This window comes from Cardiocondyla obscurior, linkage group LG11 (genome assembly GCF_019399895.1).
Source record: "Cardiocondyla obscurior isolate alpha-2009 linkage group LG11, Cobs3.1, whole genome shotgun sequence".
Taxonomy (NCBI): domain Eukaryota; kingdom Metazoa; phylum Arthropoda; class Insecta; order Hymenoptera; family Formicidae; genus Cardiocondyla; species Cardiocondyla obscurior.
This window is the reverse complement of record NC_091874.1, coordinates 4496174-4509214: the sequence shown is the minus strand read 5'-3', so window position 1 is coordinate 4509214 and position 13041 is coordinate 4496174. Positions and strand designations below refer to the sequence as shown.

Here is a 13041-nt window from a genome sequence, read left to right as displayed (position 1 = left end):
TTGGAAAGTTGATGGGAAGATACGGTACATTTACGATGAAAGCAGTACGTTTTCGGATTAAATAAAAAATTTCTAAATAGGATCGCGCGCGAGAATTTGCATTTGCGGTATCGCTTCATCGATGACGTCGTTCGCTTCGAGAGGAGCAACGGAAAAGAAGGGTCTCGTTTAATTTAACTCAATTTATTCTTTCGTTTGCCCGGCACTGAATGGCCGTCCCTTTTTCATTCACCCTTCGTTAAGCGGCCGATAAGTGAAAATTCCCGATTGGCCGAGAACTGTCTTTCTATAGTCCGCACGTTCCGCTCCTTATTTATCCCTTTCAGCATCACGCATTACCGTTCAATATTAGATCCACAATGAAGCACCTCGGCATTTTCCCGATGGGCCTTTCGTGTTGAGATTATAATTATTGCTTTGCGAATGCTTCCTCACGAACCTACTACTAACTATCTGCAATTTGAAAGCTGGCTGCATCTGTAAAGTTTCCTCCAGATCTGTTTTGGATTTGTTTTAGAACTATTCGATGTACTTGTCCCGCGAAATCGTACTGTATATATCATACAGAGAATATGTAGTTCGCAGTATTTATTATAATATTTAAAGAAATAAAACTACATGCTCACGTTATGAGCACATAATAAAGTAGGTGTTTTAAAAAACAGATAAAGATAAAAAAGATTATTGAAATGAAATAATATTTATTAGAATTAAACATAAAGTTAACATTTGACATAAATATTTTATATAATATTATTTCGGCATGTAATTTCAAATGCAATAATTTAAAAACGCAGCGGATTTTATTTTTATAATTGGTAAGAGAGAGAAAGAGAGGAGGAGGAGGAAAGAGAAAGACGGAAAAGATCGAGTAATGCGGGGCCGCGCGGGTAGGTGGTACTCGTGGCCGACAGCCATTTTACTTCATTTCCGGTTTCCGGTATTCCGGGCAGTTCATCCGCACGCAGGAGACGCTCCGTCCGTGTCCTCAGAAATACGCACAATCGGAGAATGGAAACTTGTAATCCGACGTAAGATACCTACCGCCCCATCAATCCTTCGTACGCGGAGACCATCCCTGACAATTTATTTTATCTCGAAAGTAAGTTGTACTCTCATTTACGCGTACGTAATATTCGCGTCTCTTTGTCGCCGATAAGTACAGTCGGGGCTCGGTCGAGTGAGGCTTTACGATCGGAAACTGCGGCAAAGTTATACAGACGTGAATAAGGAATATAATATTCACCATGAAATCTTACGTACATTCGCGTACATACAATACAACGCGTATTATTTTTAGGTTGCAGGACTCAGCAGCTGTAGGCGCGGGAAGCGCGGGGAGAGGAAACGGCGCGGGAAGCGCGGGGAGTGGAAACGGCGCGAGCTAGCGACGGTCAGACCGCTCTCCCACCATTCCTCCACCGGCATTCAGAGTGATCGGACGGCCCGCACGTACGTAGGAGACGCCGCATCCGTATCCGCCGAAATATACACAATTGGTGAACGGAACAGAGTAATCCGGCGTAAGATATTTTTCTTTATCAGTTCTTTGTACGCAGAGACCATCCCTGACTACTTTCTTTATCTCGAAAGTAAATTACACTCTCTTTTACGCGTACGTAATATTCGCGTCTCTTTGTCGCCAATAAGTACAGTCGGAGCTTGGTCGAGTAAGAACCGCGGCGTAATCATACATTCGTGAATCGTCAATAGAACTGAATATTTCGTACAACGCTTTATTTGCGTACGTTCGGGACTCAACGGCTGTAGGCGCGGGAAGCGCGAGGAGAGAGGATGGTGGGACGGTGCGCGTTAGCGACAGCTGACCCGTTGCGTAAGAGTGAGAAAGAGAGGAGGAAAGAGAGAGACGGAAAAGATCGAGTAGTGCGGGACCGCATGGGTAGATGGTACTAGTGGCCGGCATCCATTTTACTTCATTTCCGCTTCCCGCTATTCCAGGCAGGTCATCCGCACGCAGGAAACGCTCCGTCCGTAGTCGCAGAAAAATGCACAATCAGAGGATGGAGGCTTGCAATCCGGCGTAAGGATACCTTCCCCCATCTATCCCTCATACGCAGAGAACATCCCTGACAATTTGTTTTATCTCGAAGGTTTGTTGTACTTTCATTTACACGTACGTAATATTCGCGTCTTTTTGTCGCCGATAAGTACAGTCGAAGCTCGGTCGAGTGAGACTTAGATAATCAGAAACCGCGGCGTAGTTATACAGTCGTGAATAGCGAATAGAATATTCACCATGTAATCTTTCGTACAACGCGTATTATGCGTAGGTATGGGACTCTGCGGCTGTTGGCGCGGGGAGCGCAGGGAGTGATGACGACGTGAAGAGTGATGACGGTGCGGGGAGCGCGGGGAGTGTGGAGGACGGCGCGGACTAGCAGCGATCAACGACTACGTACGAAATTATTTGTGTACGTATTGAATAAATCACTTTATTCATACGACCTTGTTTAGATATTGTAAAAATCCTAACCATGTAATACTTTTCTGTTTCAGTTGGAGATACAGAGGACGTATCATACATCGACGAAGGAGGATCAACACAACTCAGAAGCTGTACGACACGACGTCTTAACTGAGAGGAGGAGCAGGCCCGAGACGGGCATCTTGCACCGGCGGAGCAACTAATAGGTAAGGATTAATTTTTTTTTAGATAAAATTGTTAGATATATTATTAATATATAACTTTATTTTTATTTACTGAATGAAAAACTTTATCTCTCTACATTAATATTTTTTATTTTTATGTTACAGCCACCGGCAGTACCTTCAACTCCGCCGTTGCTGTAGATCGGTAAGTCACATATACTTATATACATATTTTAAACGCCAAAGATATAAATTTCCGCGACAATTCGTCGAGATCACGCAAATTGGGCAATTTACGATAAAACGAGAGAATGTCGGTCGTTAAGGGAATGCGTATCGGGTGCAGGTGTCACAGCGTTTGCCTGTTCGCGAGAAATGGATCTGCAAAGAATATCTCTCTGCGCGCTAGTTTTCCTCTAGGAAATCTTATTTACTTGGCGAGAAACGCGGGGGTGAGGTCGGTTGAAATTGAGTGACGTCAGTAATCAAATGCCATTCACCTGTTATGAAGACGTTTCGCCTCGGTGGAAATTATCATGCGAATGCGCGACTGGAGGTAGCGATAAAACCTTGATAGTTTGCGAAATTTTCTTGTCTACGTCAAACTATAATATCCACCTATCTTTCTCTGCCGCGCCCGCCCTTCTCTTTCCGTCGTCTCCCATCTCTCACGGTATCTGCAGTCTTTATTAAAATCGTAATCTTTTATTTCCACCCGCGGACATTCGCCTGTACGTTTGAACGGTCTATTTAGCTTTTTACTGGATGTAGTTATTTGAGACAAAAGATAAATTACATTCAACTTTATACTTCGACAAGGACTACTAAATATTCATGCTCACTTTTGTACAATTTTATTTTCTTTATTCATCTTTCTATCTTATTGTTACTTCATTAGAATTTTTTTCCTTTTGTTATTATTCGATCATTTAAATTGTTTCTAGAAATTCACGCGCGGAAGCGTATATATATATATATATATATTTTTTTTTTTTTTGATATAATAAATAATTAATATTGTAATAATGAAGAAATTAATAGATGATTAATATGATGCCCGAAATAATCCCGATTTATCGGTTTATTAATTAGCCACTGTTATCGATATTCAAACGTATAAGCATTAAAATCTGCGCTCTGATGCATTTCCATTAAAATCATTTTATTTCTGTTTCTGAAATAAATTTCACTTGAAATGAACTGGAAACCTATTTACATCGTTAAGCTTAATCTGCGAAACCTTTTAACTTCTAGTATCAAATACTGTCGTAATTAGAGCTTTTTAAAATCTACGCTTCCTGTGAAAAAGATCGATCCGTTTCGTGCATGGACATTTGTATCTCCGGATGTATTACAATATATACCGCGCATAGATATGTGTTTTTGCTCGGAATATCGTATGAAAGATGCATTTTATTTATACGCGCGGACAGTAAAGTGGAATGAGCAATAATATGCGTGTTTTAACGGAACTGCGAAAACGGTGCTCGCGTTTTAGCCGGAGTTGGCATTCAGAAAAAGTAATATCTCACCGGTGAGCGGGAAAGGTCGTAAGGCCAATATCGCCGTATGTCGTGTGACGTGCAAGTGTGCGTTTCAAAAGCGGATTAGTTCCGGTATTGTATTTACAGGTGGTCGCGCACAGTCGGGGCGGCTTAGTTGCAAAATTGCTCGTACATAGCGCGATATATATCTCACGGTTCTCGTATTCATCGCGTTCGCCGGTCCTCGAAATCTGCAAACGCGTTACGGCCCGCGTGACACGCGATAGGTATCTTATTGAGATTCTAATATCGCCGGAATCAATCGGAAATCCGTTGAGGGATTTCGATTAATTAATCTTGTTTCTCCCGATATCACCACCGATTTTCCTCGATCTCCCGTCCATTGATCCTTTTTAACGGGACACTTTATTTAGTTGACACAAATTGAAAACCCAGTCACGTTTGCGTGTAATGCGAAAGTTAGGAATGACGTATGCTTACCAAAAATGTCGTTCGGATAGATCAGAAGCGCCAATAATACCATTAGAAAAGCCTTTTGCCAATCCACCATCTTGCCACGATCATGGATCCAGCTGAAACGTAAAATTTTATATGACGTGAGCTTCAATAATGTTCTTTTTTTATACATTTGAAATATTTATTTTTTAAACGATTTTTAATCTACATTTAATTCTTTATTGAATTAACATTAAGCTTTCATGTTTATATTTAAAACTATAATTTATGTGTGGGTATTACTATCTTCGACAAAAGATATTACGGTTCTCTTGCATTATTATATTAATTAATAAAATATTGAATGCATTACTTAATGCACGGACAAAAATAATATTTAACGAAAATTACAAATAATTAAGCACATCGTGTCAGTTAATTATAGATACATATTATCGCGCGTATCCTTCTCTGTAGGGTTGTAGAAATTATTGATGAATATAATTAAATAAATTTATCTATCGTATCTTTGTATTCGGTAGCTGGAAGCGAAACGCAATTACAATTAAAAGAAGATCCAAAAGTTATATTAAATAACAAAATACGAGTTGCATTTGCGGAAGTACTTATCACTCGGTCGTCGATAAATTTTATTCGAATCGCGTATTAAGAAGCGCGAGTAAAACAATTTAATCGCGAATAATCGACCGATTTCGAACGTTAATCTCCCTCGAATTGCGTACCAACGGTTCCTTGCTTTATGGGCTTTGGACGTTCGCACGACTGCGACGAAAATAAAAATAATAAAGTAGACGTGAGGTGTAGGAGGATATATTACTAGCGGGAACATTAAAGTCGTGTCAGCGCCCGTGATGATATTCCATGGGGATATTCCTTATCTTTTCATCTAGACTTTGCGTACAGATCAAAACCGACTTTCCTTTGGTTATATTGGGGGCGGTCTGCTTATTTACGCGATATTACATCACGGATCAAAAAGGAAATAGAATACAAATAACGTACGAAAGGATATCCTTCGGTATCGTGGCAAACACGTGAATTATTTTTCGGCGACAACGTAATCTGTTGTCTTCTTTGAATAGTCGCGCTAGAAACGGAAAAATTTTTCTCATCATAAAAATTCGCTGCGAGATAATTATTATAATTCTCTCAATAATTTTAATGGGTTTTTTTTAATTATTAATTTAACTTAATATCGCAATATAATGGAAAGTAAGCGAGATATCAGTTTCCAACGATATATTAGCAGCGTGTAATTGTATAGACATAGCGGTGGAGCTTTTTATACCTCGCCGCGTGAGGCAAATGCAGAAAATTAAGATGTGAGTTCGCAAAAAAAAAATTTTTACGGCAATAACATCGCCTTTGGCGACCCGCTACCGCATAGTAAGCGTTAAACGCCAATCAGGCAAGTTTCTCTTGTACAACGGCACACTGATAACTCCATTACGAGGCGCAACGCAGCTACCTGACTTGTTAGACACTTCGAATCATAATATTAAATTGATGTGTCACTCATATCGACCTTCTTGTAGTTATATAATAACGGCGATAATGCTCATCCATCTCCTTTCATTTTCAAGAAAATGAGTAGCATGTAGTAAATATGAACCAAGCTTTATACCCGTGGCAACTCGTATAAAATGTAACGACGTGAACGGCATTATTTCATCACGTCTCATATAATATAACTGTTCACGAAATCACGACAATATTTGCATTATTATAAGCTATTATTTATCACTGCGTGATTATCGAATTAATTTAAAAATTAATAATAACGATTACTTAATAACAAAGAAAAAACAAATTAATATTATAAAAATGTGTCATCACAATCAGTAGCACGGTTTGTTTAAACCGCGTAATCGAATCGATCGAGTTTTATTCAGTTATATTTTAATTAAATAAAATTTCCACGACGCTTAATTCTTCTTCTTTGTTTGCGAATGCAAAACTTATGGCGCATTATACGTAAACGCTTGATTGTCCCCACGAGAGACAAAGATCCGAACGCGAAGTCGAGCATTCGTGCTGTCGCGCTCGGAAAGAGAAGTCATCGCGCGAAAGTTTGCCCGCGACAACTCCGCGACGGAAAACGGTGGAAGTTAGGTACATTTATCGTTCCCCCCGGCCGGATGCGCGCAATACGAGCGAAGTGTATCCATCATGTGGGCGCGTGCCCGCGCGACAAGAAGCGGAATCAAGTTCGAGACACGGCAAGCTTTTCCACTCGAGTGCAATGAGCAATACTAGGGCGGGCTCGCTCAACAAGTTTCGAATGTGATGAGCGAAAAGGCTAGGTGATAAAACTTAACATCAGTGCGGTACAAAGTTGGCGAAATACCGTTGTATCTCTCGTTTTCTCTCTCTCTCTCTCTCTCTCTCTCTCTTTTTCTCGTAAAAGTTGTAATCTTTCATAGAGATGTGTGACGAACACGCACGCTCGGCGCAAGTTATTACGACGATAACGATAATTGCCAGTCCGATAAAATTCGCAAAGCGGGGAAAAAAAAGATGGTAAACCGGGACGTGCAGCGTTAAAGCAGCTCGGAACACTTTTACGGAATGATAACTTATATTGAAATATTGGCGTCGTTCTTACGATACGGACGATAGAAACAACCGCGGCTTACCCTATTTTATACCGCGCGGTTACAGTACGCTCGTCCGTGAAGCAAGGAGCTGCTGCGCCACGCTCATATACCACAGGCGACGTGACTTTATTCAAAGCGGATTCCGTCGTTTACTCGATACACAGGCCGGAGTAATATCGAGTTTGGATTTCGACTAACAAGAGACCGGCGGCGAAAAGGCGGCTGGCGAACGACGAGCTCCGCGTAAACAATACCATCGAGTAATTAGACGTATACGAGACAATTCTTCCTCGACGAATGGAGAGTCGCGCGTCATAGTAGACGGAGTCGTATTGTTTTACACGGGTTTAGGACGACAATTCGAAACCATGAACGAAGACGCGCCCCTTTGTCTTACGGTTACGTCTTTGTGCATTTTGTGCAAATTTTCAGTTGAAACACTTTTGTCGACCCCCTGCCCCCGCACCCTGCCACTGTCCGTTTCCGTTCAGCTCTGTCGGTTTCACGAGAGTAAAATACTTGGCGGAATTATTTACATTCATTAAAATTCTAAACGCGAGAAACGACGCGGATAAAAGTTGCGTATTGCGGTCAGAGGTAATATCTTTGGGTGGTTATTTCACATTATTCCTTACGCGGTTCTCTTAGAATGCGGAATACACTTGGAGCGAAAAAAAACGAAAACAAACGAGAAAATTGATAAAATTACGAACTAATGACGTTTTCTGATGAAATCAGGAAATTTGTAACAGATAGAACCAATTAGTTTTGCTTTTGAGAGGCTCGTTTATTGTACAAACATAAACAACGAGAATATCACGCGAACGCAGGGAGAATAGCGGATCGTGTAACGAAGGGACGATACGTTCGACCAATCGCAAATTATTGGGGATCTCTGAAGTATTAGAGTAACCTCGCAATGGTTACAGTCCGTGATTAGTCAGACGCGCGGAGCTAAGCCCAAGTCGTGTACACCTGAGTTCGGTAATTTATAGCCAGGCCATTGTAACATTTCGGTACGTGATACTTTCGTGCAAACGACACGATTATTACCGCATTCGTAATTGACGGTAAGAGCGGTCGGAAAACAAGCCCCACGTGAGTGGAATTAAAAAAATTAGCACTTCGATTTTTCACGCACACTCATTAACGCGCAGAGCTGACTTAAAGCGATATTTTAATATCGCAGCGACTGGAATACTTTTATACATAAATTTAAATATATTTATACGCGTGTCTTTATACTTTGAGTACTTTAAATTATGTTCGCGTCGGGTTAGAAACAAATGGAAGCCACTGGAAATTGCATAAGATTATTATATACTATGAATATTTTATGATATAACTAGTTCAAATTTAATCTAAAATCCTCCGGTTTCCGCAAAGTTTCCTTTCTAATGAGTTCATTTAAACGCATAAAATTCAAATCTTCCTAATGGTGAAACTTTTAGATGCGGCATAGCTGGAAATTAAACCATACCGCAGTTACGTGATAAATGTGTCCATAATCCGAATGCATCTTCGTTGAAATTCGGGGCGCACCTTTATCGCGATGAATTTTTTTGACCGAGGACCGTTCGGTTATCTTTCCAGCGAGTCGCACGCGACGTCTCGCAAGGCTCAGGTTGGCTCTAGGAACGCGACACAGTCTCGCGGCAAAAACCGTGTTACGCAGAAATTTAATTATTCCCAACAACTGCCGGCCGCGCGAGTCGCGATAGAAAAAAATTACTGGCGCGTATCGCGTGCCCTTAATGCGATCTACGTAGGTACTGCGACGTCATACAGGGTGTAAGCGCGTGCGAATGCGAGCAAATGGTTTTTACAACGTCGGGCATTATATGGTTGTAATTCTTGCGGTTTCTCTACCGGCGTAGCGAAGCAGCCTGCACAAGAAACTAATCTGCATTCGAAATTTCATTCTTGTCGAATGTGAAATGAAATTTCCTGCGCGGTGACGTTGTCGCGCGTATCGGGCGTGCATGCATTAATTTAGGCAAACCAGCCCGCTATTACCGAGCGCGTGTGCGCGCTTAAGGTTTCAGTACCGTTTCGCTTTTGTCTCGCGCGAAATATCCATTTGCACCGTCCACTCGTAAATACGATTGGCTTCGGAGAGGCCGAGATAGGATACGAGATCACCACTGAATCAGATTCGAGCGGTTTAACTTCTCGTTTGTTGACCCTGTTCTAGGGTGTTCCTTCCTCCCTTTGCGGCGGGGTCCGGAGCAGCGGTTTTTCCTTTTCACGTTCAACTTTTTTGCGGTCGGGTGCGGTTTCTAATGGTAACTGCCGGGAAATGTCAATTTGAGAGAGGCGTTTAGTATTCACCGCTAAATGACCACCGAAACGTATTAAGACGGGCTTGTACACACACACACGCGTTAAAATTAACTGTCGTCTTTCGAGGGCTTTTTGAGGCACCGCAATTTTATGCGTATCGAGTTAAACGGAGACACGACGGGAAAAAGCGCGGTGCCCGATATGACGTTCTATATTATCGCGAAAATAAAAACATATGGTTAAAAATTTCAATTTAAATTGGAAGCGCGGAACGAGATCAATTTACATAAAATCCATTTTCTCATTGAAATAGGTCGAAACGGTCCGCTTTAATAATTATTAAGATTGATTTAATTACAGCTCGCGAAAAATCCACTTTTAAAGGATATAATGAGAAAAAAAAGTTGAACGCGTGCGTCTATACATATATGTCGTTCGAGGAATAAACACGAGATTTTCCAATTCGCTGCGCGACCCGGGATTAATCCGAGTTTTGCAAGCTTTAGCTGCACTTTATTAGGCGATTAAGTAATTCGAGCGGCGGCTAATTTGATCGTCATTTTGCGCCAGTATGTCGCGTTGACGAGAAAGCTCTGTGATCGCAATTTGTCCGTAAAGCGCTTTCATCGCCGTCGTAAAGAAATCGTTCCCGTTGCCGTTCACCCGGCGGAAAGTTTCTTTTTCTAATGAAGAAAGGAGCTCGCCGAACAACTGCATCTGTTTTAACGAAGTCCGCTCGGGAGGAACTCTCATTTTCTTCGCATCTTCTCTACCCTCTTCTCTTTTTTCTCTTCCGATTCAATACGCAACGTGGCGAATTGCAGCGGAGTAAGAGTGTTTTTTTAATGCGATTCTTTCGTAATAATAAGGAAAAAAAAATATAGGAAAAGAAAAGAAGCCGATGCACGAACCCTTATTCTGCTTGACAGGCCGCGAATAAACAACGATCAAACTCAGCCTCGTCAAAAGTAATTAATTAACTTGTTTGTTCCTTCTGAAAATTAATCTGGCAAAACTTGATACCTTCATTTTATTTAGAATCGCTATTAATCTTTTTTGGCGCGGATATTTTTTTCTTGCCTCGAGTTTGATACTTGGTTTATATAATTATTCCGAATTAGATGAAATATTTTATTAAAAAGATATTAGTATCGATCGCTATAATTTATGCACGTCAGTATTTCAAAAAAAAAAAACTTTATGGTTACTATGAGATGGTATATTAGCTTCTGTGCAGCAGACGTTGTCTTCTTATCTCGGTGGGGAATCAATGTTATCTTCGGCATTTTATCAGGCCACGAAGTCATCGTCGCGTGTCTTTTCTCCGGACGTAGGCGTAGAGAACGAAGATTCGGGTAACAAATACAAAAGCGTCTCCCTCTTTCCGTTTCTATTATCGGTTACTGCTTCTCGGAAGAGGGGCGAGCGGCTCGTTTCGACCTCGCCGCGATAAAAAAAAGCACCGTCTATTGCCCGCGATATTGCAAAAGGGCTAGTATCGTAGCAACAGACGCTCTTGGCGCTGATAAAAGAAAGAACGAGTATAATCCCCTCGTGTCTTCAGGTCGGCGGGGTCTCAATGTTTTCTGCCTACCTTTGGCATCTCTCTCCCTCGCGCTTCCGGAATTCGTTGAAAAACCGTTTCGAGTCACTCACCGGTACGCACGAAACGCGAAGATCCCCTCAAAAAGATCTCGTTTTTATCTTTCCCCCGCGTTTTCTTCGACGGCAACGACCGGCAGCGCGGCCGCGATAACTCGTCGCGGATAATCGCGCTCGCTCGTAACGGAAGATTAGCTCTTCGAGGCAAGTCTGGACAGATATAACTATAGACATAAACCGACCGGGGCGCCAACAATCGCTCCGGTGAGAAAGCTAGGCTAAACAAAAGAGAGAATTCAGTGGTTCACTCATTTACGTCCGTAGTGTATGCTTCAATGTATAATGAGATGCCTAATGGCTATTTCGCCTGTCTTGTCGGAAAGAGATAACATAATTATAAATTCTTTCCTTCGCTTTTATGCGTTGTTGGAATATTACATTTTAAATCTTATAATTTTTTTAACAAACTGTATACCGTGTCGGTCTTTTAAATCCAATTCCAAGTCGAGATTAGAACGCCACTGTCGCTTAATGAAATCGATAGACAATTCAATAACACCAATGCTCATGAGCGAGCTTAAAGTCTTGGTGAAAGATATGCAAATGGGTGAAATACGTCGCGAGAAATATTTCCCCGAGTGATTGAAAAATAACTTACCATTTTTTTTTCTTTTTTTTTTAATGTAATGGAACGTAAGAGAACATATTTCTATATCACGTTCGACATATATGAATATACGGACAAAGATAAGGCGGGTAAATATTCTCTCCCGGTTGAAACACAGAAATCCCGTATGTATTCTCGGATCAGCTGCATCGCGCTGTGATTTTAGCGTGATAAAGCGCGGTCATCCTTCTTAATGGCAATGCCGGGGGTTAGTGCGTCGCGAAAGTGCAAAAAGTCATAAAGCGCCGAGTAGAAGAAACGTCAAGAAAATACGATTCGCGAGGTTCCGTCTAAATCCATGCGATATCGCTTATCCTGATATTGGCAATCTTCGATATCCTGATAGCAACAGATATTACTTTGTACGACGTCTGTACGTGACCTCTTATGTTTGCCGGAACTTCCATTCTCGAATTCACATTTATTGAAACTGCAGACAATACGGAAATATGTAAAATTTTCGCGAAGCTGCCCGAAAAAAGATTGGCATTTTGGAAACGCGATTCACGCATCGAGAACGAATAATTAAGCGATTAATATTGTAAAGTAACATATTCCAAGTAGTTTTTGAATGTAATGAAATTTTTGATTTGATTTTAAATATGATTACGTTCATGCGGCGTGCTTTATCGGGTTTCATCGCATCGTACTTTAGACCACTGAATTACAATCGCGCACTTGCATCCGCGATAAGAAAAAGGATCTCATCGATTGTACTATGCAAATGCGAATGTGCTCGACAGCGTCGGGCCGCAAGGTCCTTATCTCATTAACATGACGAATGCATGTAAGATTCGAAAGGATTCATAACCCAGCGATAACCGGTCTCGAATATTAACGAGCAATTTATAAATGATAAATATCTGTACTTCCGATTGCGTGTATATTTAGATGTTTTAAATTCAGTTTTTACTCGGTCCCCTGCAATACGCCCGCGTTCCGAATTCAACCGTTTGAACGCGTAAAAACTGCGGATGGAAAACGCAGCTTTAATGCCCGCGAAATAATAACTCCCGCCGCTGAAAATAAATCGTACAAAGGGCCGCGCCGCGTCTTATTTGCAGAACCGTCGCCTTGTCTTTGACATTTCTGACTAATGATCCCTGGCCCCCTTCTCGATCTCTCCCCCCGGTCCCTCCTCTCGTGAACTCGGAATATTATTATATTCAGCGTACAATGATTGATTGATTAATGCGGCACAAAATTACAGAAACCGGTCAGACTTCTCGTTTAAACGCCCGCGCGAGAAAAACTCGTAATGGGTTGTCGTTTCGGTAGATTGAATGGGAGCCTAACGCGCCGCGCGAACTGGCGAGGAAAG

The 13041-nt window shown here is 41.5% G+C and overlaps 1 protein-coding gene and 1 long non-coding RNA gene across 4 annotated transcripts in view; one reads left to right on the top strand and one right to left on the bottom strand.

Annotated features, from left to right (window-relative positions):
- LOC139106554 (uncharacterized) overlaps positions 1–13041 on the top strand; it is a 206444-nt gene that overhangs the window by 166690 nt on the left and 26713 nt on the right. The window contains exons 7-11 of one of the 2 annotated variants that reach the window (XR_011546382.1): positions 1301–1523; positions 1960–2111; positions 2292–2432; positions 2518–2652; positions 2776–2815. This is a non-coding gene — a long non-coding RNA (uncharacterized lncRNA). The remainder of the gene's footprint in view (positions 1–1300; positions 1524–1959; positions 2112–2291; positions 2433–2517; positions 2653–2775; positions 2816–13041) is intronic. The other variant, XR_011546383.1, reaches the window with a different exon arrangement.
- The window catches only part of LOC139106551 (lachesin), a 64658-nt gene that overhangs the window by 36495 nt on the left and 15122 nt on the right, over positions 1–13041 (bottom strand). The window contains exon 2 of one of the 2 annotated variants that reach the window (XM_070663419.1): positions 4596–4687. In XM_070663419.1, the coding sequence (XP_070519520.1) occupies positions 4596–4665 (70 nt within the window). In that variant the 5' untranslated portion in view covers positions 4666–4687. Of the gene's footprint in view, positions 1–4595; positions 5161–13041 lie in introns of those variants that run through there. The other variant, XM_070663418.1, reaches the window with a different exon arrangement.